The 27,921-nt window shown below is 44.3% G+C and overlaps 1 protein-coding gene across 2 annotated transcripts in view; it reads left to right on the top strand.

The window, feature by feature from the left end:
* Nucleotides 1-27,921, top strand: part of Dscam (DS cell adhesion molecule) — a 559,889-nt gene that overhangs the window by 505,429 nt on the left and 26,539 nt on the right. For both annotated transcript variants that reach the window (XM_076943217.1, XM_076943216.1), the window contains exons 27-30: nt 1,897-2,073; nt 13,267-13,297; nt 20,272-20,387; nt 23,239-23,388. In XM_076943217.1, the coding sequence (XP_076799332.1) occupies nt 1,897-2,073; nt 13,267-13,297; nt 20,272-20,387; nt 23,239-23,388 (474 nt within the window). The remainder of the gene's footprint in view (nt 1-1,896; nt 2,074-13,266; nt 13,298-20,271; nt 20,388-23,238; nt 23,389-27,921) is intronic.

Here is a 27,921-nt window from a genome sequence, read left to right as displayed (position 1 = left end):
GGACATCCAAGAGAAGCCCTTCTGGTGTTGGGCTCTACCCAATGGGCTGTTGTAAAGCCCTGGCTCTTTCCCCTTCAAGGGCCCAGGCCCTCTCATGTAAATGGCCTCTCTCTCTTTCATGTGTTTGACTTTATTTAGAGAAGTCCTTTCATAAGGGTCAGGCACAAGCAGAGCAATATTCATGTCTAAGGTTTTCCCCCAAAGGTGCCTAATTGTCTGTTCTTACAAAATGAAGGCCCAAGACCATGGCTTCTATCAAGTGCATTTAAATGCTTCACCCAAGCCCCCTACAAACACATGCCCAGTTGGACAGTTACTATATGTGTCACTTTGGACACCTATACTCTGGACCAAGGCCCATGTGGGTGGATGCCAGAGAGAGAAAGCTTGCCATACAGGGGTGGCATGTTGACCTGGTCATGTTCCAAATAGTCTTCAGACTTTAAATGTTCAGCTTCTGAGACATGTATGATGTTCTCACTTTACTCACAACTGTATTAGAAAGGTGTGTGAGGGACATTCTCTTTCCTGAAGTAATTTCATGGCACAAAGATATAACAGTACATATTTTTATATATTATTTTTAAAAAGGTAGTAGACATATCTAATTAATGCCATGGCTATGTAGCTTCAGTATCTCTTTGGCCACATGTGTTTCTTTCCATATTAAGAAAACAAACATTGAAACAAAATTACCATGATATTTACATCAGTCAGATTCCTACCTCCCCCACCTCTTTGTCTCAGTCACCTCTATTTCCTTCACCAAAACTTTCTGTGTGTCCTTGTGGTGACCTGTTCATAGACCACCCTCAGTCACCAATTCTGTGACTCTTTCTTGGAGTCTGGGTATCTGAATGTAGGCTTGGGTTTCCTGCCAGAGAATCTGTGATACTAAAAAAACTACTCTGCTTGGCTCCAGCAGAGGTCAGAGAGGGCCAGGGGTTGCGTTTTCATGGTTCCAGCTACTAAATAAGATCATTTGTTTTTGCTCTTGGGAAAATGGCATGCATATATATATATATATATATATATATATATATATATATATATGCATTATTTTTTCCTAAAGCCCTGGCTTTCGAGTTTGCATAGAAAAGACAGTGGGAATGGAACATCTTATGTAATGGATGATGTTAAGATGTGCGCCCCATAAATCACAGATGTCTGCACCCTCATGTTCGGCCTCGGGGTGGAAAGCATCTTAGCAGCCCAGAGTTCAGTCAACTTCTATTTTATTTCTTACCGCTCCAAATAACCTAAGTTTTGTAGGGCATCGTAACGAGGCTCCACTAGTGACTTGCTTTTCGGTGACCTAGATAGACCCTCCCCTTTGAAAAGTTGCCCTTTGCTCTTCTACCCTAAACTGGGAATTTTAAAAGCAGCTGTGAAACTGAGGTTGAAATCAAGAGAATAATCAAAAGGAAAAAAGGTCTAGCCTATGCTTCTTCAGGCTGAGGTTCCTTACATCCTCCCCGAAGGGGGTCTTTCGTCTGGTTGACAAACCTACTGTTCTTCCTTTCATAGGCAGTTTTCAAACAGCCTTTAGCAAAAGCACTGTGATTGACAGCCAAGTGGGCATTGAATTTCAGGTGAATCAAGGTGGCTTTTGTGAGCCCTCAGCCCAGGCACCATGCTGTCAGATGGTGGCATCCTAGAATGCTCTGCCAAAAACCACAGTCCTTGATGAAGTTGTGCTAGGGTGAGTTGGAAGTTTTGGCAAAGGGAGAGTTGAGCAAGTCAACCCACAGAGATTCAGGGAGCTGGTCCTCTCATTTCTCATCACACAGACACCCCCCGGATCACGCCGCGCGGTCTCTCTGTAACCCATCATCCCTAAAACTCCACCACGCCGTCACCATTAATAGCCATCTAACATCGTGGCCCTGCTTTCAGGTACAATCCCTCCACTCATTAAGTCAGTTGTCCAAAGCGAAGAAGGGCTGACAACCAACGAAGGGCTCAAGATCCTCGTGACCATCTCCTGCATCCTGGTTGGGGTTCTGCTGCTCTTTGTGCTTCTTCTGGTTGTGCGGAGGAGACGGCGGGAGCAGAGACTGAAGAGGCTGAGAGGTAGGCTCTTATGTCCACCCTCTGCCCCCATGAAGAAAGGTTAGCTAGAGGACACCCACCGAGGAAAGACATGTGCCCTGGGAGCCAGTTCTGCTCACTGTGATTTGGTGACTCATGTGGGCTGTGCAGGACTTTAGAGCCCTAGGGTGGGGGAAACAATAAAGCATTCAATCACACAGAGTCAGAAATGGAGCACAAACAGCCCCCTAACAAGTCCCCTAAATCCTCAATATTGGCAGACAAAGAAAATTAATTTCTCATGGGTCTTTCAAGCTTGCTCTGTTCGACTTTCAGTGGTTCCAGTAAAGCCACCAATTATGGCTTTAGCAAAAGAGAGAGAAAAAAAAAGGAGCTTTGAGATTTGTTCTGCAAATGATGTTGCCTGGAAGCAGAGATAGGGGCTTATGGTAGTGTGTTGAGGCAGTAGAACATCGTAGAAGATAAGGCACCCAGGCCGAGACCCAGGGCAAATAGCTTTCATTTCTCCAGTGTCTGACTCTGCATGGTTCTGGTGATGAGGTGCCACAGCTTCTGACCAACAGCCTTTACTCTGCAGTGCAAAGAATTTCAAATAAGGAACTCCGGGAAGGAAACATTCTTTACCTTCTACTTATCAGGTCTTCGTTATTTGGCCAAGGGCATCCACAGGGTATTTGTGTTTCAATATCAAGACAGTGTGGTAGAGTAGTGTTATCTATAGCCTTCAGAGTTTACACTCAAGGAGTAAGCCTTGAAACAGCTCCCCCAAGCACACTGATATACCCCCAAGCTGTGCTTTCATACTTAGGAAACCTTGATCTCATCTGTAACTGCTTAACCTAACCATGATCCCATTAGCACAAAGAGGTATGATGCTGCCTGGTCCTTACTCTCTCTCCAGAAATCTCCTAGTATGTGACCCTCACACTTGGTATTCTCAATTTCCTCTCACTTTGCCAACAAATTAAAAGTTCCGAAGTCTCCTTTCAGCCTACTGTTTCTCTTTCCATTAAATATTTCAGAGCCCAGAAATTCAGGTGAGTCATGTGCCGGTCTCACCAAACTATTCTTTCTAAATTTCCTTAACCAATTGCATTTCAATTTTGTAGATAACCTAAGCACTTTGCTAGATTCTTCACAAAGATAAAGGGAATGTGCTCCCTGATTCTAAGTACTACTGAGATGAGCACGCCTTAGCATCTAGCAGGTCACACATGCTAAAACAGGGCTTCAGACAAATCCTAGAGCCACATGAAGAAGGGACGGATGGAGGAGAATAAGAGCCTACCATAAAAACAGAATGATACGCCATGTGCCGAGAAGCCCAATAGAAAGAGGATTGAGTTGCATTGCACCGAGAGGGTTTGTCACTAACGTATCAAATGGACATTTTGATAATCCCCTTTCACCATAAACCCAAATGAACGTCAGGGACATTGTCTTTGAGGTATCAAGTGGCAGTCCTCCTCCCATGTAGACAGTCATATCAAACTAGTTCCACATAGAAGGCTGTGAGTTGCCTGAGGTGCTTCATACCAACTGTAAAAGTGTCTTATTGATGAAATGGGTGGACACACATGAGTGTGGCAGCTAATGGATGAACTAGAAGGACAGGGCTTCTCAAGGCTGTAGCAAACCCCTCCGCACACTTTATATATCTTCCTCAACTACTGTTTTATTTTCATTGCTGTACTTATAACCCAACTCAATACCCAAACCTGCCTTTTCCTTGCCAAGAACATTTCCAACAAAAGCTCTTGCTCACGTTGGTCAGATTGATAGAAGACCCGCAGTGTTTCAAGTTTTTCTTCTCACCAGCCCCTTGGCCCTTTAGTTGTTGTTTTGCAAGGTCTATGTTCAGAGAAGATTCTGGGATTAACATTTTACTGCTAGCGTCTCTATGTCTAGACTGGTGTTTTGTAGTTGGACTTCTAAGGGGGAACAATCTGCCACAACTGAAGATCTTACTCCCTGAAGTGGGTTTGTTTCCTTTGTGTAGGAGAAAAGGAAAAGCCAATGGGAAGACATAGAGAGGCAGCAAGAGAGACAGGATGTAGTCTCATGAGATGCTAAGGAGCAAAGAATTCAAGAGAGGTAGCTTACTCCAACACAAGGGCACCAACACTCTTGATTTTATAGGCTTCTAGAATGAAGAGTCTGAAAGAAGAAGCGACCTCACCACTTCTTAAGATGGATTGATTTACAAACCACTGTTGGTTGTCTACCACGGGTCACATGTAATGTTTTTTAAAAATAGCAGCATTTTTTAAATTACTCGTTGTTTTTTATCACAAGTTTGACAAGATCCTAGGGATCAAAAGCTCCCCAAGATCCCATCCAGAGCTAGAGATAGTGATCCTTTGGATATTCTAGATCATGGGTTACAGTAGAGGACATACCCATCTCTCTGTAACCCTGGGATCATGGAATGCCCGGTCAGTCTCCAGAGAGACCTACAAGCCACCTACCCCCTTGAAATGTCAATTAATGGCATAAAACATTTCCAACCCAGGGAGGTCTGCAGCCAGGGTTTGAAGTCATGAGTGTCTATTAACCCTCAGACTTTATTAATAATGTCTTTCAATTAAAAGTTGCCTCACATAAAAGACCCAAGTCCTGTGCCTACATTCAAACCAGTTCCCATGGGTTTACAGATTAGGTGGGGAGAACCGTCCCAAATAAGGTCAGCATTTCTAGGAACACATGGTACTGCTTGAACATCCTCTTAGCAGGATCAAAAATAGAGTGAGAAAATTTTAATTAGGAAAAAAATATAGTACCTGATAGATGTGCTTAAGGTTATATGAGGCCAAGTTCAGACCCTTCCTCTTCTTTAGTGGTGTTGTTCAAATTTGGACACAACTAAAACGTTTACACAAATGCCACACCATGCTGTGTGGAGGAACAACCTAGTCAGGGGAGTACAAGGTAATATTCTTTTATGCAAAAGTAAAATGAAAGAAAGTGGGACTCCAGCAGCTGAGCCAGCCTATATTCTCCCTTCCTGAGGACTTACTAAATTTAGAGCAGAGCGACCTTCTAAATTGTCTTCAAGTACTAGATTTTTTTTTAATCTATATCCTTATTCAGGACTTCAGAAGCTGCATCTTGCTTTTAATGATGCCCTGGTTTTTCACAACTTCGAGATACTTTGAACTACAAGATTAGAGAGTGAGTCTCCAGCTGAACCCAGAACCCCAGCAGCCCCAACCTAATAAAAATTGGATCCCCAAGACTAGTACTCTACTCCGATATCAGTAAAAGCTGTGTTCTTTAGGAAGGGTTTCCTGAGGGACTGAAAGCCTTTATTGGTGCCATTCAGCAGGGGTCAGCTGGCAGTGCCAAGCCAAGAATTCTATCTCAAATAAGATAAATATAGTGATCTGTTTGCATTGCAGCAATCTGATCCTGTTTCCCTCACAGAACACCCTTCTCCCCTTAAAACAAAAGACAGTCATTATTTCAAACATGATTCAAAATAAACGAATATTTCCAAACTGACCAATGCCAGGCGGCCGTTCCCAAAATAATCCAGGCTCATAGTTTACAAGGTGAAAAGTCTGTGGGTGGATGGACTGTGGGGAATCCTTTCTATTTTCTTAACTCTCCTGACTTGTTTCTTCTCTGTAAACAACCAAAAGCTTTCCCCGTTTCTAAAACCAAAAAGCAACTTGAACTCTACTAAGCTCAGCCAGGAATGTGAACCTCAGAGCATGCTGGCACTCAAGCTTGAGAAGAAAGGGAAAATAAATATACCTCCACACTGGAGTGCAGAACCCCCAGGAAAGAGGAAGAACTCAGAGATGGTTAACCTCAGGAGGCTCAATGCCAAGGCAATAAATGGTGGTTAAAAAATACTGCATCAGAACTGAGGGAAGTTCAGTTCAGTACACACTTCAGAAGCAATGCTACATTTTTAAAATGACAATAGTCTTGGCACTGAGGAGGTGGGAACAGGCAGATTCCTGGGGCTCAGTGAACAGCCATCCTTCTGGTCAAGCTCCATGCCGTGAAAGACTGGACCTCAAGAGAAAAAAGTAGACAGATGAATAGTGACTAAGATGCAAAGCCTAAGAGCTGCTTCTAGCCTCTGCACACATGCACACACATGCATACACATGTACACACATACACACATGTAACTGCACCTATGCAACATGAGCTAGCACTAAGGGCACACTCTTGCATGCACACATGCACATCTACACATGTGTGCACACACACAAATACACATGCACAGGCACGTGCACACATACATGTACACACACACACACACACACAGGGCATCAGGATCCTTTACTATGAAAACTTTTGTTTTATCTTTTGTTTTCCTCCAGTCCTTTCTTCTCTATCTTCTTTCAGCCTCTCTTCCTCCACTCTACCCCCTGCCTCCTATCCTTTCCTTTTCTTTCTCCCCCCTTCCCTACACTTGTCAGAATGGGTAGAGAAGAGTTTATGTGTGAGGGAGTGCAGAACAAGTGGGCATTGGGATGAGACAGGGGTGCAGCAAGGGCAGCTGGTAAGCTGGACCCAAGAATGGGAAGTCTAGAGCAGGCAGTGTGAATGCCTGGATGTCTCTGGAGCCTTGCCTGGCTTTCCAGGGTGCTCTGCCCTGCCTTTGTTTGTATTTCCAATTTTCTTGGGTCACTAACATGGATGACTGTCTCTGAGGACATTTATTTTTCTTCAGCTTTAAAATCTTCTTCCACGTGAGCATGCAGGTGATTGGAAGTTCTGGCTGGGATCTTGTAAAAACCTAAATGCAGGTTTACAGCCATTGCAAAAAATAGCTGCTTTATGATATCCTTTCCCATTCCAGAGAGAAGTGGGACTGACAGTGGGGAGCCTTCAAATAGAAGCTTTTGATGAGGGGAGGGGCAAAGTGAGATCTGCTGTCCATAGATGGTTTCTTTTTTTGCTCTCGGGTTATACAGGAGGAGACTTCACAGCAGAGGTTAGTCTAAGCACACACCATTTTCCTCAAGAGCTTCAGACAAGCAAACACAGACCCTCTCTCTCTCTGTCTCTGTCTGTCTCTGTCTCTCTGTCTCTCTCTGAGCCATTTATATGTTTAAAATATGAAACTGCTTAGCCTTGCAAGAAAGTTTTGCTGGGTTGCAGGCAAGGGCCTGGGTGGAACACTTCCTATACACTGTACACACCTACTAGTGTACTCTTTCACACATGCACAGAACCAGGAGGAGAACAATGGTCCTCAGAGAGCATGTAGATACTGAACAAGACTAAGCTATGATGCTCCTGAAGCACCTGGTGCAGCTCTCCTAGTCTTCTCAGAATGCTCTCTCGTACTCCTGTTTTAGTCTCTCAACACTTGGGGGACTTGATGGGGTATCAACTTTGCACTTGTTATGTCCATGTTGTAGACTTGAAAACTAAAGGTCGGAAAGGTAAACGGTTCCAAAGTAACATTGGGAACAAGGGAGAAGAAAGCCCAGGTCACTGTTCCAACCCCCGTCCTCCCAAGAAACTTGGCATATGCAAGTAAGAGACAGGCTGTCTTGGTAAGCTCAAGTAAGTTTTGAATGACTAGCAATGACTCATGGAGTCAGAAGAAGTGAACATGCTATCAAAGGCATATAAATGTCATTCTCACCTTCAAAAACCCTGGGTTAATTCATTTTTTTAATCTCATCACTCTCTGTCATATGGTCCCTAATTTTATTGACACACTGATATAACTTGTGCTCTGAATATCTGCCACACGTCTCTCAGAGTACTCTCGACATTGACTACTGGGAAGCCAGCCAGCATCATATGCTCAGCCTTGTGGCTCCTCACCTACTGCCAGACCCTCATAGTTCTCCACCCTACCATACACATGAAACTGTTCCCCCAAGCAGATGACCCATGACACCTGGTCACCATTATCCCTGTCATCATGTTCTTGTCTTCCCTTTCTCTATCACTTTTTAGCCAACAGAATAGGAAAGGAGACAAGAGGGACATATAGAAGTGGCCAAGGACTTCAGGAGCTATGTCACCCAGGCTGTGTCTTAGATTGGTCTAAAATAATGTGAAAACGTAGAAAACTCTGCCCAGGCCTGCCTGGCTGTGTTTGAGCAGGAAGAACTGAGCTCTGGGTGATGCTCCCACAGAACAGATGGCAGGTGGAAGGAAAGCCGCCCAACATCTGCTCGGCTCTGGTGTGCGGCAGGAGGAGAGCTATTTGAACCAGAACAGTAGGACCAGGGATTATAAAAAGGAGGAAATGCAGGGAGGGAAGGGAATTAAAAGGGAGGGAAAGAAGGAAATCAAATGAGATGAGACAGAGACAGGGAAAGCTCAAAGTGTTTAACAATTACCGGAACCCTGATTAGCTTGCTATTTTCCCCCAAGCCTTTGCAGTAGCCGAGGTTGTGGGGGAAAGAGTTGGCATAAAACATATCCCAAAGGACAATGGGCAAAATACAGACACCAATTAATCTATGATATTTCACTGAAGACTCCCCACTCCTATCACTGAAGGGATCAGGAATAGGGTCACAGGGTTCCAGTTCTGAGACCATTTTAAGTTTCAAAGCAAAATCTTCCCAGACATAAGCCCCAAATTTTTGTGGATAGCCTTAGAATCCATGGCCAATGAGAGATGCTAGGTGGTAGGCAGTGTCTACCCATTTTAAAATTAATTAATTCAGAGCCTTTAGTTTGAAGAAAGTTAACATAACATTAAGAAAGGAGCCACCAGAGGTCTGGGCAGACCCACTCTTTGTTTTGACAGGGCTGAGTGATAAGGGGTAAGCAAGTTGTGATGAGCCCCATGGAAGGCTAAGCAAAATGTGGTATGTGGTTCATACAGGTGAGAATGAAGGCAGGTATCCAAAAGAAAAATCCATAGATCATGAGACTTTGAAAGGCTATAGCCAAGAAAATAAAATTTAACCAGTAGAACTGCAAAGTCTTCTACAGAAGTTGTAAAAATTCATTTCTGACTCCTGTAATGCATGTGGTACTCTCATGAGTGTGTGGGAAGAGAATAAAAAAAATTAAAATCCTGCTAGTGTCTGTACTCAGGCTGGTTGAATAAAGGACACTAAGAAATCACAAGCCTTTCATAAAAGAGAGTCCTAAGTAGGAAATTAACTAGAAATCGGGCCCTCTGTGAAATACTTGAGGATTTTAGAGAGTTTAAACTTAAGAAGGGAACGCTCAGCCCAGGCATGAGAGTGGCAATACCATCAGAGTGGCATGTGGATGGCTCCAGAAGTACCCATCACTATGGATAGATAGAAATTGCATCAAGAAGGGTAGTACCAGCCAGGCGGTGGTGGCACACACCTTTAATCCCAGCACTTGGGAGGTGGAGGCAGGCGGATTTCTGAGTTCGAGGCCAACCTGGTCTACAGAGTGAGTTCCAGGACAGCCAGGACTACACAGAGAAACCCTGTCTCAAAAAACCAAAAAAAAAAAAAAGAATGGTAGTACCAGAGGGGAAAGTTGTATCTTTAGAAAGCCAGGTGAGAGGGTACCCACCTGGGAATCCAGCACTGGAAAGGCCTAAGGCAAGATCAAGAATCTGAACCAAGCCTGGGCCATATAGCAAGACCCTGTCTCAAAACATCAAAACAAGAGTGCTCTGAAGAAGTCTTGGGGCCACTTCCATACTAAGGACTGGGCTACACCCAAGAGATAAAGAGGAAGTGGAAAAGGAATATAGATATTTATACAGGTGGGCACTGGAAGATTCAGTTGTCGACAACTAGAAGGGCCACAGTGTCAATTGCTGATGGTTCCAGGGGGGAGCAGAGAGAGCTCATAGCTGGGGAACAGGAGGGCCTTGGAGAAGTTGCAAGTTCAGGAGAGAGACAGACAGACAGACAGAGAGACAGAAATAGATGGATGGATGGGTGAGTAGATGGATGGATGGATGGATGGATGGAGAATTGTTGAAGTCACCATGGAAACTCCCTCTGAGCAACTCTGTGCTGGAGAGCTCCTCTGCATGGGGTCCCTTTGAGAGCATCTATTATAAGTGTAGCCCAGTGCAAATCACATGTTCTTTTGGTGCTGCCTTAGGACATGAAAAGCCTAGACCCTGGAGTAGGGGTCACCTAGTGTTGATATCTGAGCTGAAAAGAAAAAGAACAAAACAAACCATGAAGCTCTATAGAATATGTATAGAACAGAGGAGAGCTGCTCATTCTGGGTGTTGTAGAACTTCAGGGGCATTTGGTGTACAGCAGCAGCAGACAGTCACTGTGGTGGCCTACAACCCCAGCTCTGGACCCCCTAAAGGTAGCACACATTGTAATAGCTGCCTGAGGCCCAAGGGAAAGGATCCTAAATTTCATTAAGGAAGCTAATTTGAAAGCCTCTGTCACTGTTAAGATCCTATATTCCAAAATTATTAAAATGTACTAACTTGCTCCAGATTCACTCCTTCCCGTAAATGAAAGAGTGTCTGAGATGTGCCTCTGGCTCTTTACCTATGTGAACGTGAACAATGCTCCAAGCCTCATCTCTGCCCCATCCCTCCCCAGTGTGACTCCTAGCCTGCCTCTGAACAGTCCTCTGAACCTTCTATCTTTAAAACAGGTACCCCAGAACTCCACATCCTACTAGACCCATCCTATGCACCCCAATTCTAGCCTTTCTCTGAGCTCCATGAGCTTTCATGAGCTCCCCTCCCTAACAAAACTGGCAAGGCTCTGGGGTGTTTGTTTGTTTGTTTGTTTGTTTGTTTGCAGTTTATCTCCAAAGGCAACATTACATATCAATACCATTTCCAACCCCAAACCACTGGATTCTGTAATCCAGCGCTCACAGGTTCTCACCTGGACCCCTGTAGGAAGCTGGTGGCAGAACATTGTACCCAACTTCCTGTCCAAACCTTCTGAGTAAGAGGCAGGATAAATGCCAGGGTACAGCCCCCTCACCACCCTCTATCACCATGTTTGCAAGCTGTGTCACCCTCATCTTAGCCAGGTAACAGCTTTCAGACCATACTAGTCACCTCCAAAATGTTGGGGCCACCCTCATCAATCATAAAAGTGAACTCTATCAAGTAAAACAGAGCTGTCCTTTCCTAAACTCATCCACTATTCCAGTGCCTGTGAATTCTCTGTGGAGCGCATGGCCCAGCGAGTCTAACCCCTCAAGTTCCAGGTCTAAACAGATCTAAAAACAGATCCAAATAGATCAGTCTCTCTGTTTCTTGAGGTTGGCCCATCCTGATACACCACTGTCCTTATATAATTTCCTTTACCCTGCTGAGGCCAGATGCCTGCTCCTTGGTACCCCTCGGGGTCTGACTTTCATTCTGTTCTAGGTATAAAAGACCAATAAAACAGCAGATAAGTTGTTCACACTGGACAGGCCTCTCCTCTCACCACTGGACATTTTCACAATTTACTCTCCTCATCTCTAAATGCCACACAGTGATACTAAAGGGACTTAGCCCACACTCCTAAGAAGCAGGATATGATACAGGTCCTTAGAATATGCCCCTGGAATCACACCACCCTACCCAGCACATCCAAACTCCAAACTTCCCAGCTTAGTTCCATGGGACCTTGTAGAAAAGAGGAATTCCAACTAGTACAACTTCCCTCAAATTATCAGCTGAGTTGGAAGAAGGACATGGTAGCTCAAATGGAAGGAAGACATCTTTCTCAAGGGTGGGCATGGCTTTGGAACTCAGTTCTGAAGTGATCTGAGCCTAAGAAAGAGGCCAGCCAAGGCCTATGCAGTTAGATGCAAGTTAGTTAGTTACAATTTGGGAATTCTGTTGTCCTTTGTGGAACCTGTGACACCTATACATCATCATGAAAAGCCTCCAGGGAGTGCTGCTACTGACCTGGAGCAAAGTCACAGTATATGGTCAAGTATAAGGGGTTGGGTATTTCAGACTTTTGTGCCCAGTGTAAGTTGAAGACAAGTGTTTACTCTGTTAAGTTTGGTCCTCTTTCTTAGCATATTGTACTAGCCACTGTTGGGTGTTGCATGGAGCTAATTAATCCCAGTTTCTGGCATTCCATAGATATATTTGCTTTGTACGTGTTAAATCATTCAGGAAGAGAAGAGACTCAATGCTATTTACTTCATCTTCGCAGACAAATATAAAAACATGAGCTGAGAAATTTGGTGCTATTTTGCTTCCTGTGTTTTTCCATGTGGGTGGAATAGAGCAGACCAGTTTTGTCTTCTAGACTGAACCCATCTGTGCACAATGTTGAGGCTGCCAACGGGAATAGGCATGACCTGGAGACTTCTAGAGCAAGCTTTCTGGTCATTGGGTTTCTAGGTGTTGGGAAATTGATCTGAGGTTGTCTCCATGAGACATAACAGGCAAACTACAGCCTCGGAGAAGGAGGTGGAAAGGTCCCTGCATATGCATTCCTTCAGTATGGAGCAATTCACCATCAAATAAATTCATTTACAGAAAGTTCTATTCCTTGAGCAGAATCCCTAACATGAAGTCTTAGAGCAAAGAAAGAAATTAAAGGGGGGAAAAAGAGGTTTCTGTGTTCCAGGAAAGGAAACTTCAGTTTTGCCAGGATTGAATGTGTAAAAAACATAAATCATATTTCAAGGGAAACGAGCATTTCTAAATAGTGTTACCAAATAAGTCGATCTGTCCTACAGTATTTTAAGATATGTTTCCTTGTGTCAGGGGTGATAACCAGGTCTCCATAAACAGTGTCCTGGCCGGCAGGAGAACAGGGGGTGCACAATAAAGCTTTATTTCTGAGTTTAAAATAAAACATCCAAGCTTGTAAAACTCAGTGGCCAACCTGGGGGCACAGAGCTCTACATTAAAACCGCTCTAAAGTGAGCCAGTGTGGGCCTAAGCCACTTGTCATTCTTGGGTAATGGAAAGAGTGGGTTTGTTCTCCATAAACGACTTTCCCCAAAATGTTAATTTTTCCGACTGTTGAAAATAAAACTGGGTTTTCTAGAAGTGACAAACAAATAGTTTGTAATAAAAACTTTAATAGATGTCTGCAATTTTATGGCTGTGGGATACTAATGCATCTTTCTGTTATAAATAAAACCCATAAAAGAGTCCCATGTAGAAGAAATAAGGAACCATAAAGCCCCTGGTCATTAGTGTAACCCTGGTAAACAATTGCACTTGAAATGGCTTGCCACGTAACTGGAGGGTTGGTTATAACTACATAAATGAGTTGATTTCTTCTAAGTAAATGTCAATTACAAGTTATTGATCTTATACTAATTCTAGCTTTCTCTCCCCAGATGCAAAGAGTTTAGCTGAAATGCTCATGAGGTAAGAACATGACATTGTTCCCTGGGCATTATGTGTCTAAAGACAGTTCTAATTTGCTTTGGTTACTTCTTAATGACAAGGATGATCTGAAGGTTGTAACATGTTCTCATTTCAATATGTAATCTTCATTTATGTTCCAAAATATCCATGTAATGTGTGGTTGGCTACAGACACCAAATGACTATTTTCATGTATTTTTATATATTCTATGAATGGCTGTGTTGTTGGCTAGACTCAAGCAGGAGGAGGATGCCTCTGAAGCTGGGGCCACTGAGGCAAGGACCACTGAGGCTGAGACCACTAAGGCAGGGACCACTAAGGCAGAGACCATTGAGACAGGGGCCACTGAAGCAGGGACCACTAAGGTTGAGACCACTGAGGCTGGGACCACTAAACCACTGACCACTAAAGCAGGGACCACAGAGGAAGGGAGCACAGAGGAAGGGACCACTGAAGCAGGGACCACTGAGGCAGGGACCATGGAGGCAGAGACAACTGAGATAGGGTCCACTGAGGCTGGAACCACTGAAGCAGGAACCATAGAGGCAGGAACCACTGAGGCAGGGACCACTGAGGCAAGGACCACTGAGGCTGAGACCACTAAGGCAGGGACCACTGAGGCAGAGACCATTGAGACAGGGGCCACTGAAGCAGGGACCACTAAGGCTGAGACCACTGAGGCTGGGACCACTAAACCACTGACCACTAAAGCAGGGACCACAGAGGAAGGGAGCACTGAGGCAAGGACCACTGAGGCTGGGACCACTGAGGCAGGGACCATGGAGGCAGAGACAACTTAGATAGGGTCCACTGAGGCTGGAACCACTGAAGCAGGAACCACTGAGGCAGGGACCACTGAGGCAAGGACCACTGAGGCTGGGACCACTGAGGCAAGGACCACTGAGGCAAGGACCACTAAGGCTGGGACCACTGAGGCAGAAACCACTGAGACAGGGACCACTGAGGCTGGGACCACTGAAGCAGGGACCACTGAGACAAGTATCACTGAGGCAAAGACCACTGAGGCAGGGACCACTGAAGCAGCATCAGGGGTGCCACAAGGAACTTGAGTTTTGCTCCTGTTCAGGCAGACAGCCTCCAAGACTTCTAAAAGAATTAGCCCAGTTCAAGGAAGACCACAAAGGCAAATATGCTGCCTCTGGAGAGAATACTCAGGGTAGACAATGCCGTGAAGAGGAGATTTCCTTTCCATGGCCCAAAACTGCATTCCTATCACCCACCTCCCAGTCCCTTAACTTCAAACATGTTCCCCTGTGCTCTCTAACCTCTGAAATCTGTAAAATGACATCAGTGTGATACTGAGCAGGTACACATGTGGATTAATCACATGACATGTTACCTCTTGCCCAACACCCTTACTTAAAGCAGTTTAATAATATAATGACCAAATAAAAGATGAAACCAGAAGATAAGCATCTGGAAGATAAGAAAACCATCAGGACCCCTCAGAGGGGACATGGGGCCGCCATTTTACATTGCCTTGCTTGGAAGAAGAGGATGAGGAGTAGATGTTTCCACATTGTGTCCTCATCCTCTACACATGGAAAGCTGTCAGTGTCATTCACAAGGAGTTCATGCTCTAAACTGCCAGCATCTTTAGCAACAGAAGAAGAGGTCGGGTACCATTGGTGTGCCAAGATTGTTTCTCAGAGGCATTGTTGAAGATGCTGTATTTTAAACCTGTGTGTATCCTAGACAAGGTACTAGTGTAGCAGAAATCCAGGATAACTCTGAAATGTTGGGTGACAGTTAGAAGAACGTTGATGTCCTATGCCAAGAATAGGAAAGTAGAGGCAGAATATAGACATTTTGATTTTTTTTTTTTTTTTTGGTGGTTAAAGTTGAGAACTATTATTTATCAGAGCACAGGGTCCATGTGGGCCATGTTGAATTTAAAGTTCTTTTCACACATCAATGAATTTATCCAATGGACAGATGGCTGCAAGAGTCTTGAGTGAAAGGCAAACAAATCCAAGTTCCCTCAAAACATCTACCTCAGGATGGAGTTCTAATCAGAAAACATCAGACTTGTGTAGTAGATTACACAAATCTGCATAAAATCCCCCAAGGCCATGTTCATCTGGAAATCCACGTTTGTTCACTTAGCAACTAAGAGGCATTCTTTGCAGCCCTATTTGTTGTATCCAGGCTCCTCTGGACTTGTCGGATATGATAAAGCATCTAGAAGGTGAAGAAACAAAAGCCACTTGACTTATAATGACTAACTGACTCAGCAGAACAAATTTTATAATGCAGGCTTGAAAACTATGAATTAATTGACATTTAAAATGAGATAATCTCCCATACAGTTTGATTTTCTGGCTGCTCTTGCAAAAAGCTCTGCTGTATAAATAAGCAACAGTGTGTGTGGTAAGAGCTGCCTGGAGCTCTGCCTGATGTCTCTTCAGACAGGTGTGACCACTGCCTACCTCAGCCGCCCCTTTCCAGGGCCATTTTGCCAATCAGGCCCTGAGTAGGGCCTTTACAGCCTCCTGGAAAGCTGCAGGCAATTGTGGGATGCTTTCCCTTTGCTATGTGGATTTTCCAATCCCTTCTTCCCATTAGTATCTGTCCCAATGTCCTCTAGGTTCCCCCATCCATAACTCACACCTATGCTTGAAGGATGTGAAACCATAGACTATGTTTTTTGCTGGGTTAGAATGATCTGAGTTTTGCCTCTCCTGAGACCCAGAATGCATGCTTACATAGCCTTTCCCGACTAGCCGCAGAGCAAGATCTTAGAAAGCATTGATAAGGCAGATAGACAGGTAGCAGCATTGAAAGATCATGTTGGGCAGTAACTGATGTTAAAAACAGTAAAACTAGCAACCACTACCATTTTATATTGCTGATTTTGGTTTTCCTCCAAAGAACAATGGTGATTGGGAAAAATATTTTCAAGTACTTCTAATAGGTAGAATTTGCTGGGAAGGAGACACAGTGAAGTTACCATGCTGAAAGTAAAGGGTTGTTTGTTTGTTTGTTTCAGCAAGAAGAGAAAAACAAAAAACAAAAACAACAACAAAAGCAAAACACAAAACACAAAAACCTGTGCTGGGACAATAGCTCAGCAGGTAACAAGCTTACTGTATAAGCCTCAGGGCCCAAGTTTGGATTTTCAGCACCCACAAAAAAACCATAGGTCTCTCTAACCCTGGTGCTAAAAGATGGAGGCAATCAGATACCAGGGCCTTGCTGGCCAGATAGCCTCACTGCTGTGGTAGTTCCAGGCTCAGTAAAGAGACTGTCTCAAAAAAGTAAGGTGAGAAATAAAAGATACTCTGTCATCAACCTCTGGCCTCTGTGTGTACACACATAGACATGTGCATGTATGTAACACATACACATGCACAAACACACTCATATATGCATGCAACACACACACGCACACAGAGAGAAAAGAAAAAGAACATGTTTGTTTACCAGTGTCCCAACTGAGAGACTGCCTCACTCTGAGGAACTACCAACTTAATGTCATTGCCCAAGGACCAGCATTAGTATGAGAGCCAGTGCCAGAGAAAAGAAAACTCAAACAGCATTGAAATTAGCTTACACTTTTTCTCGTTCATATCTCTGTATATACAGTCTCAAAATGCTCACCCAGATGTCACAACCAAGTATGATCTTGTTTGTAGTTATTTTATACCTCAGAGACATTTGGTCATATTTGAGACAAGTACATCTCCATTAGTTCTCCCTAACACTCACTCTTCTCTCTCTCTCTCTCTCTCTCTCTCTCTCTCTCACACACACACACACACACACACACAGATCCTCACTGAAACACACAGACACTCTTATAAGCATACTCATAATACACACTCATACACAGACATTTATGCATACACTCACACTATACACAGTCATATATGCACAAACACTTATACACACTCAAACACAGATATTTATGCATACGCTCAAACTATACAGTCATATATGCACACTTATACACACTCATACACAGTCATATATGCACAAACACTTATACACACTCATACACATACAAACTTACACATACACTCATGCATATGCACAAATATACACTCATAGATACAAACCTACACTCATATACTCAGACACACATACTTATACATACCCACATATGCTCTTATACATAGATGCATTCACACATGTTTACATACACTCATACATATGTAATCATACACACAGATACACACTCATTACACAGACACACATTTACACACACTCTCGTAGATACAGACAGATACACATGTGTACACACTCATACATGAATAGACACTTAGACACATACATACCCATATGGATTTAAGGAAATGTGAAGACCTTAAAGAATCATAGTGATTACAAACTCACTGGATGACAGGAGAAGATGGTGTCTTATAAAGCTCTGTCCACTTTCCCTGCCACTGCTGTTTTAATCAAATAGCAAAATGTGAAATGGCTGATCAGAGGTCATATTTTGATAGCTAAACTGTTCAGCTTAGTCTTCTGCTATGTAAACTTATATCATCATTTTGTTTCCACAGTAAAAACAAAACAAACAAACAAAAAACCAAAACAAACAAACAAACAAAACATTAGAATCCTCTAGGATGCAAATAAGCTTCTTCTAGTTACATTGTTTAAAGGTTTCCTATGTCTATAATGACCAATGCTGATAGGTTCTGAGGATCATTCTTTATATGTTAAACAATAGAAAACCAAGCATGGCCATAAATATTAATATCATGAAACACCCTAGTTGGAGCTTAGCCCTTTAGACCCGGAAGGTTATCAACCATGACCAAGTCTTTGGGACTAAGGTTACTAAGTTCATGTCCTGTCACACAAGATAACACGACACATTTAATATTTATTAAGTACCTCCTTGGGCCACCTGTTCTGGGAACGTGTAAGGACCAGAGCAGATGAGTCTATCCCTGTGGAGATGTGAATCCAGTGGGAGAGACAGATAATGAATAAGATAAGCCAATTACACATGTTTAATTGACTTGATTAAACATATGCTGGAGATGGTGCCAAGAAAACTAAATTAAGTAGAGAATGGGGCTAGGACAGGAGGGATTCCCCCGCAGGGCCAGCCTGGCCTACTGAAAAGATGGCTGCTAAGCAGGCATCACGAGGACATTGCGGGGGGAGGGGGGCAGGGGTTATGCCCTCTCCAAAGGGAACAGGAAGTACAGGAGGACCAGGGGATTCACTCTCTCCAAAGGGAACAGGAAGTACACACAGAGGCCTCACTGGTGAGGGCCTGGGTCTCAAGGTTCACCAAGCCATTTGCTTGCCTTTCCACTGTGGGACCTGGCAGCATCTTCTCTGGAGATACGGGATTCTCCCACCAGCCCTCACTTCCTCACTGTCCTTGTCATACAGTGTCATCATCCCATGCCAGCAGAGTCTTCACAGTGGTTACTTAGCTTGTTGCCTATGTCCCTGAGACAGGGATCCTTCATTGTCAGTTGAGTGTAACCTGTTCCTGGTGCTCATAGTGTGTCAGACCAGCTGCTTCCTAATAACTATTCCTGAGAAGGAACGGCTCTTGGATTTCTACTTTTGGTACAAGGATGTGTTTGAGTCCTCTGTGGCTTCTAAATGGGTCTTTCGGATATTCACAGGGTAGAGGCTGGCCGTGTATTTCTGTGGAAATTCAGAGGGTAGAAGCACATGGTAGGCAGCACACAGTCCCCAGGGATCTCAGATGCTCTTCAGTGGGTAAAGAGCCTGCCATACAAGCATTGGGACCTGAGTTCAAATCCCAAGCACCCGTATAAAAAGTCAGGTATACCTGGTTCAGAGTCACTGGATACCTCCTGGGTAACTAGGCTAGCATAAACAGCTAGCTCTGGCTTCAACCAGACCTCTTTCTCAAAAAGATACGATAAGGAGCTACTGAGGAAGACACCCAATGTTAACCTAGAGGACCCAGAGGGTCTCCACATGCACAGGCATAAAAGATAAACAGATGAACAGACAGACATTAAAAGGGAGGGAAGAAAGAAGGAGGGAGAGTTAAGCAACCATAAGGTGAGCCTGATTCTAGAAATCACCCTGTAGATATATTGAAGACTCTGCCCCTGGACTTGGGCCTACCATCAACAGCGTCAATGAAGAAGAGGTATCCCAATGCTTTCCACTTGCTAGGGGTGCTTCAGAAAACATTTAAACATCTAGCACATCTGTATGAAAGACTGAACCACCCCTAAGTGGATTGCTAATTAAGGCCTCTGTTGGCTGTTCAACATGAAGGTTTAACTCGGAGCTGCTGGCTGTAACCAGCTGTGATGACCCCAGGCGGTTCTACCACCTACCTCCATTACTTGAGAATTCACTCTCAGAGTAATTTTCTGCTACACAAATTTTGAGATAAAATTATTTTAGTAATTGAGTTTTTTTTTTCTCTCTCTCTATTTCAAAATAGTGCTCAGCTAGGAAAACCAAAGTGATGTTGGAGTCGCTAACAAGGCCTGTGTCTTGTCATTGGAAGATGAACAAGATACTAGATATCAATACAGATCTGTTAGTGAAGCCACCTTACAGTGCCCAGCTGTTCACAGTGCCCTCCTCTGCTATCGTCACTATAGATAGATAGATGATAGATAGATAGATAGATAGATAGATAGATAGATAGGTAGATAATGTATAACTATACACGTCATTGTCTGAATGTCTCTTGTTAAGGGTTATTCTCATCCTTACCCAAGAAATGGGAATTTTTTCTAGATTGATCATTATTGATTCCACCTATTAGAAGTATATATGTTCTGAATCTTCTTTATCTGCTGAAATTTAATCTTAATACATATGAATCTCTTGATTGAAGGAAAGGCATTTTCTGTCATGTCCGTTGTCCTCTTGTCTCTTCAAGCTGCTTTCATAATTAAACAATAAACCAGGTTGACATAGAGTGACGTGCCTTTGTAAAACGTCATGTTGAACAGGGTTGGCTAACACATGCTCTCTCTTATTCTCAGCAAGAACACACGGACTTCAGATACCTTAAGCAAACAGCAACAGACTCTGAGAATGCACATTGATATACCCAGGGCTCAGCTGTTGATTGAAGAGAGAGACACAATGGAGACCATAGGTAAGGTGCCCTGACACTTACATTCTAAGGAATGGCTGCTGCAGGATGAGAGGCCACCATGCTTCCTCATCCTGAACTTCAGGTGGGGGAAGCTCTTGACAGGGGAATAGTTTGCATGCCCCATGAGTAGAGAAGCTGAGGAGAATAATAAGCCCCAGTCAGTACACCACAAGACTTCCCCAACCCTGCTTACTAGAGAAACCGTTGTCCCTCCGATGATGAAAACTTTACAGCACAGAGCACAGTGAGCTCCTCAGGCCAGCCTCGTAAAGCTTCATCTTAGAAGTCCTCTGTGCTCTCCTTGCCAACCCTGACAAGGTCAGCCTTCATTAAATAAACCTTCAAGATTTGATTAAGACTTAAACAAATAAATGCTTCCATGCAGGCTGTCTCCCTATTCCCAGCATCACATAACATCCTGGGCTGACAGAAACAGGCAGATCTCCACCACACAAGCTCTCCTGTCCCCAAATTTCTCAGTCTTAAGAGAAGCCATGAAAAATGACAGGCACTGTGGCCTCTCCTCCACAAACCCAGCACCTTGACCTGCCATCTTCCTGTGATTGGTAACAACCACGGCAGCCCCTAACATTTATCAAGAGCTCTCTAAATCCCGTGGTCTCTTAGCCCATTCCATGTTACTCCTTTAATTGTCTATTGGCTCACAGGAAAGAGACTGCTCTTCTATGAGATGTGGAAAGGTTTTCATAACTGACCAAAGGGAAAAGGGCTTCCATGGAGTGAGTGCCAGGGGACCCTTCCAAAACAAATGCAGCCCTTTCCCCATGGCCTAGATATACTGCCTGCCTCCCAGTATGATCCCTGAACACCTCCTATCAGGAAGGCTGAAAGAGGTCAGGTAGAAGGAAAGTCTCCTCTGTCACCTTTGCCCTTTCCTTGTCCCACCGTCTTGAAAGGTACCTTGAGCTGATGACTTTGAAACACCATGGCCCAGTCTGCCCTCCCTACATTAGCATTCAGTCCAGGCATAGCCTCGGTTAACAAAACTATGACCAAGTTCAGCCAGGCCCTCAGTCACATGACTCCCATTAATTCTTAGGTCCATGTCAAGTAGGAAGCCCCGCTTTCTCTCAAGTGCAGTAGGGTGTGTTAGTTTTTCTCAGTGCAAACCAAAGGCCATGCTTTATGTCTGGATGTCTATGTTTTCGCTTCTGGGACTTGCATAATACCTCTCTCACTGATCTCCAAAGACAGGGCATTAAAATTAAAATCACCTTTGGCCGTGTACTTTGCGAGGAGTCTAGGAAGCTTGGCAGGTCACAGTGGTTATTTAACAGTGAGGAGTTTAGAGGACATTTGTAAGTATCCCTCCTCAGACCCTTCATAATCCTTCAAATGCCTGTTACAGCAAGATGGAGCCTGTCCGTGGTGCATGGCTTCCACGGGCTCTTTGTTGCTGGCTGAATACCAGATGGCTTGCCAGTCATCGCTGTATGTCACCATGACCCGCAGCCAGAGATCCATCACAATCTGCCCGGCATCATCTGTCACCGACCATCATTTGTCTCCTGTAATTCCAAACTAGTGGGTCAATGTCGTTTTCTAATTACTAGGAAACACTCCAGGCTTTGGTTATAAGGATCCAACATTAGACCACCATTCATTTCTGCACAGAATGAATGGCCAACCGTGCAATCAGTGAGGAGGTACCTGACATTTCCCAGGACAGGTTTATAACCCAGCCGTGAATCTCATCTTAAAAACCTAACTACCTACCAGAATCCACAATGCAGCTGCATTGTGAAGGACAAACCAGTGTAGATAGGGGGTCCTCTGGTTTCAGCTGTGATTGCAAGACTCCATCTCTGTGAAAAATCCCACTTTTTATGAGGGTTTGAATGACAACTTCAGAGCCAAGCCTCCAAGCCCAGCTCTGGCACTCATCTTCAATACCAACCTGTGCCGTGCCACCCGCTGGGACACTCAGAGACAGCTTGGCAGCCTCCTCTCCAGTTCTCTGCCAAGAAATCTGATTCTAACTTCAAGAGGCCTTTCCTCCCCTGCCAGAGCCTGAGCAACTGGGTTTTGTAAGGTTCTCTCTGTTCAAAGCCATTTTTGGGCACAGAAGCCTCGCTGTGTTGTTTATGAACATAGCATCAGTAACCCCCCCCCCTCATCCTTTCAGACATGCTGTAGCAGGTCCTGGCTGACTGATAATCAGAACATTAGCCTGACTCACAGTCTCTGAAAATGTACAGAAACCCTATACTTCCCAACCAAAGTCTCCCTTTGTATCAAAGAACTCTAAAGAAAACGAGAAAGATAATGACAGTCCTCAGACAATGGCACTGCATCTCACACAGCTGTTCCCCTTGGGACCCCAAGGCCCTGGCTCTTGCCTCCCCAGCTTCCCAGAGCCTGTTTCCTGAGGGACTTATAAAAGAGACATTCTTGCAATCAGTCAAAGCATGTGCTAAAGATTAAAGGTCAGAAGTAGCAGCAGAATAGGAGAGGAACCATCAAGTTCTTTAAGATAGTCCTCTTCCCCCTTCTCCAAACACTGACCTCGGTCAGTGTGACAGCCAACCCTAGTGTGGAGACTGCAAGGTCTAGTTCCACAGTGTGTTCCAGCAGCTGAAAAAGCATGTCTCGCAGGGCAACCCTATCACTGGGAACACTGACAACATACAGTATGTCTGGCAAACTTTGGAAAAACACATGAACCCCAAGTGGTCAGCTACACCGAGTGACGTTGTTTTCACAAGAAGCCGAGCCTGTGTGTGTGTGTGTGTGTGTGTGTGTGTGTGTGTGTGTGTGTGTGTATTTAGACTATCATTTGTTCTCATCTTTGTTAAACACACTTTGGCTTTTCTGTGTGCCCCTCTTGCAGATGACCGCTCCACAGTCCTGTTGACAGATGCTGACTTCGGGGAGGCAGCCAAACAGAAGTCGCTGACAGTGACTCACACGGTGCATTACCAATCGGTGTCTCAGGCCACCGGGCCCCTAGTGGATGTCTCCGACGCTCGGCCAGGAACGAGTGAGTGTTCAGCAGCCCTTGAAATGTGTGGCTGTTGTCAATACTGACAATATCCATGCCACTCACAAATAAAAGGGGAGGGCTTCTCAATCACACACCTAAGCAGTAGATGTAGTGAACTTTTAATTGGGATATTGAGATGCCCTTTACTGTCAGGTGTGTGTCAGCTCAAACCAACACATCTTAGTCTTGGTTTAACTGTAGAAATTGTTAGAAATTTCAGGTGAATTTAATCCTTTGAACTTTATATAACATGGAAGAGAGAAAGTTGATTAACTTGATATGCTGAGCAGTGTCCCATTTGGGGGAGAGAAATAACCTCACGTGTGTTATCTGCAGCAACCTTTCAAGGTCCCAACTCATAAAGTAGAGATCAGAGTCTTTGTTTCAGGTACTGGAAGATAGATAGTCCAAGAAAGCTGCCGTGGACATGTCCGACCTCAAAGCTAACATTCGTCTCCTAAACACATAGAGAAGAATGATGGTTCTGGCTAATCTAGAGATTTTGTTCTGCTTAGTTATTCATATTTGCATTGATAATAGATGGAAATTAATTACTGCAAAGAAGTTTCTTAATGTGCATCTAGCTTATTAATTAGATAGTCTTGTTTCTTCATAATTGAAACTATTCATAAATCCCCTCAAAGGGTAGAGAAACTGATGTCCTAATTGTCATTTTTAGAAGCTTTGCTATCAAGCTTGTAAGTCCCTAATCATCCTCTCTGCAAAAATCCACACTTCTAGAGCCATATAGTATCATGAGGAAACCCATGATACATTGCTGGAGGCTGAGGCTTACAAATTCTAGCTTATGCCATGCACTGAGCTTCATGACATGACTGATTCTCCCAAACCAGGTTATAACACTCAGGACAGCATTGAACAGAACTGAGGATCACCTGAGACTGTGGCTTTCACCATGTTGAAGCCATGTTTGGTTTGCCCCTTGTGCTAAGCTTGTCTCCTTCATTCTGAAGATATCAGTGTGTTCTGAAAACCTATAGTAGGAACCAGTAGCTCTCTGGGCTTGTATCTATAAGCTAAGAGCCTTGTTACTAAAATGCTTTAAGGCCTTGGCCCCTCTTCAGCCACTGACTTTACTGCTGTGGGCTGAGATCTGGCTTCAGCCTCTTCAGGTTTTAAGCTATGTTTGCTCTTAAATCAAAGGAAAGTTGACACATGTAGAAGATATGTCTTGTCTGCCTTGCTCACAACACACTGGTTCCATCTGCCAGGTAAAAAGCAACACAGAATCATGCTTTCCTTTGAATGGCCTTTGAGAGCAAAGGCATACACAATGGCTATCACAAACAGTTAATGCAGGAGCAGAGGCAATGATAGGAATGTACCAGAAACTTCCAGCAGCGTGCAGAATATGCCCTGGGATAATGGGAAGTGGCTTTGATTGTATTTAAAATATCAGAGATGAATTTGTACCACGTGCAGACACTGTAAAACAGGTACTCCAGCAAGCAGGCAGGAACCATGGGTGGAGTGTGCTACATGTCTCGTGGCTATGAAGTCGTTATACATCACTGGGTAAATAGAAGGGTTCATTCACTCAGCATTTAGAAATGTTTATTTCACTTTGCGTAACATGGCTCATACTCAGTGTTGGGACTGCACTGCAAACAAAACCAGGAGGGATGTGTATTTTTCATTTTAGTGGGAAGGCAAATTATTATACAAGGAGTAGGGCTTCTTTCTCAGGAAATGGTAGATTTTTTAAAAAGATAGAGTGAAGAGGTGCAGAGTCAGGTTGATTGGGTTCAGGAATGGTGGGAGGAGCCCCCTGGACCTGAATTTTGTGGGAACTCCTCCATGGAGGAGGAGGTGTTATAAACCAGGGTGAGAGGGAAACCAAGGTCATCAAAGGGAGCTGGAGCTGGCTGTCAGGAGAGAGCAGGAAGGGAAAAACCCCAAGACTCTCTGGAGCACTGGAGCAGACCCAGCCCTGGGGTGCTGGCGAGCTGCCATGAAAGCAGTTAAGAGGGCAGGAGACAAAAACAGCTGCCCAAGCCAGGCCATGCCTGTGAGTCCCATTCTGATAGTCTAATATCACTGTCCTAGGATCCAGCCTGGCTGTCACCTGGAAACACTAGCCAGGCCATGCCTGTGGGTCCCATTCTAATAGTCTAATATCACTGTCCTAGGATCCAGCCCGGCTGTCACCTGGAAACACTAGCCAGGCCATGCCTGTGGGTCCCATTCTAATAATCTAATATCACTGTCCTAGGATCCAGCCTGGCTGTCACCTGGAAACACTAGCCAGGCCATGCCTGTGGGTCCCATTCTAATAGTCTAATATCACTGTCCTAGGATCCAGCCTGGCTGTCACCTGGAAACACTAGCCAGGCCATGCCTTTGAGTCCCATTCTAATAGTCTAATATCACTGTCCTAGGATCCAGCCTGGCTGTCACCTGGAAACACTAGCCAGGCCATGCCTGTGGGTCCCATTCTAATAATCCTATGACATTGTCCCAGGATATAACCTGGCTGTCACCTGAAAACACTACAACTTGAGAATATATTTCTTTCCTTTACGGTGAATCTCATTAAACCACACTGACAGAAAGCAAAGCAAAGCGATTCAAGCTGGGGTACCATCCTCCAGTTCTCTCTTCCCATCCTAAGATGGAATTGTTAAGAGTCATCCTGAAAGCAGTCTATTGAGGATGTCTGCAATCTTTTAATTATCCCATTAACTACATTCTCAAACCTAAACATGGTAGAGAACAGTAATATGCAAGGTGTGTGTGTGTGTGTGTGTGTGTGTGTGTGTGTGTGTGTATGTGTTGTGTTTGTTTTTAATGAAGACATTGAATGACTGGCCCCACAGCACCTTCAAAAGCTTGACCTTCAGGAATGTTCTGGAACCCAGATCCTTGCTTGCTCTTGCTCCCTGGAGCTTGCCACCACCTCTAACCAGCTGTCACATCTGTGTCAACACAGTTTTCTGATCCTATGGCCTAAGCCCAGCTCATTAGAGCTTGTTGGGTTTGCAGAGATTTGTTTGTGAAGCCAGCTCTATAGCCAAGGGATGTGCCTCTGCGGGTGCAGCTGCACACACATCAGAACTCCTCATAAAGATTCCACCTGTACCGAGCAGGGCTGAGGCTCCCTGATCACAATTCCCTCAGACGTGCAATGTAACAGAGTTCTATAGCATTTACATTAAATTAGGTACTATTAGGAAGCTGTGGTTGGAAGTGTGTAGGAGGACACATACAAGTTCTAGGCAAACATCGTGTCATTGTGTCAAACAGTCTTGAGCATCTGGAGGCTTTGGTACTCAGGGAGGTTCTGGGATCCAGTCCCAATGGTTTCTATGATCCAACTTCATTCCCCATGGTCTCAATTACAAAAAGCATCATTCTTCCATCCTCTATGTTAGGATCATGTTGCTACTGCAAGAGCCTTTATTTATTACTAGAGCATCAGAAAGCTGCTGTTTGTGTACACACACAACAGCACTGCAGAGTTTGTGTTCCCAAGCGTTGTATTAGCCTGCCAGAGAGTTGCGGCCAAATTCTTCTCCTGTGGATGAGGAATGGAAACAATGTGTCTTTCACTTCTCTCTCTCTCTCTCTCTCTCTCTCTCTCTCTCTCTCTCTCTCTCTCTCTCTCTCTGCATGTAAAGACACACACTTTGGCTGTGTCTTCTGCCCAGTTTCCTTCCTTCCTGCTGCACAGATGACAGTGATGTACACACTTGAACCCATGGCTCTGTTCACACCCTGCATGTGCTCTCAGCATATGCCTTAGTGCTGATCAACCACAGAGTGCTGGAATCAGAGCGATTGGGAAAGGAGTAAACAGGTATTTAACTTACTTATGTAGGACCTGGGAACTCAGTCCATTATCCCTCTTTCTTATCCATCTCTAGAGATTTCTGTTCAGCAGATCTGTGTGCTCTAACATCCCAGAGAAAGCACATTCTTTCCTCCCTTCTGTTAGAAAGAGGTCCACCCACAAGATCTTCTCCTGGGAAAAGTAGCAAGGTCTGCAAGTGTGATGACCTATAATTGCTTTTTTTTTTTTAATGGGCTGGATATCTGAAAGTTACTCATTCATTCATTTATCAGATTGCTCACCTGTGTACAGAACATTTTCCATGCATACATTAAATATCATCTCTCCTTGATATCAATGGGTTCCTGGACCTCCAAGTTATGGCTGCTCAAGTACCTTGTATACAATGGCTCTCTTAGTTCTTTTTTTATTAATGTGATAAACATCACAATCCACATCAACCTGGGGAGGAAAAGGGTTATTCCAGCTTACACAGTCCGAGATATAGCTCATCACTGAGGGAAGTCAGGTAGGAACTCAAACACAAAAGGAACCTGGAGGCAGCAGCTGATGTAGAGGTCATGGAGGGGTGCTGCTTACTGGCTTGCTCTCTGTGATTTACTTAGCCTGCTTTCATATAAAACCCAGAATCACCTGCCCAGGGGCATCACTAACCACAATGGGCTGAACCTTGGCACATCAATCATCAGTCAAGAAAATGCCCCGAAAATTTATCCACA

Source organism: Arvicanthis niloticus, chromosome 12 (assembly GCF_011762505.2).
Source record: "Arvicanthis niloticus isolate mArvNil1 chromosome 12, mArvNil1.pat.X, whole genome shotgun sequence".
NCBI classification, from domain to species: Eukaryota; Metazoa; Chordata; class Mammalia; order Rodentia; family Muridae; genus Arvicanthis; species Arvicanthis niloticus.
The sequence above is the reverse complement of the archived record's forward strand: the minus strand, read 5'-3'. Positions and strand labels throughout refer to the sequence as shown.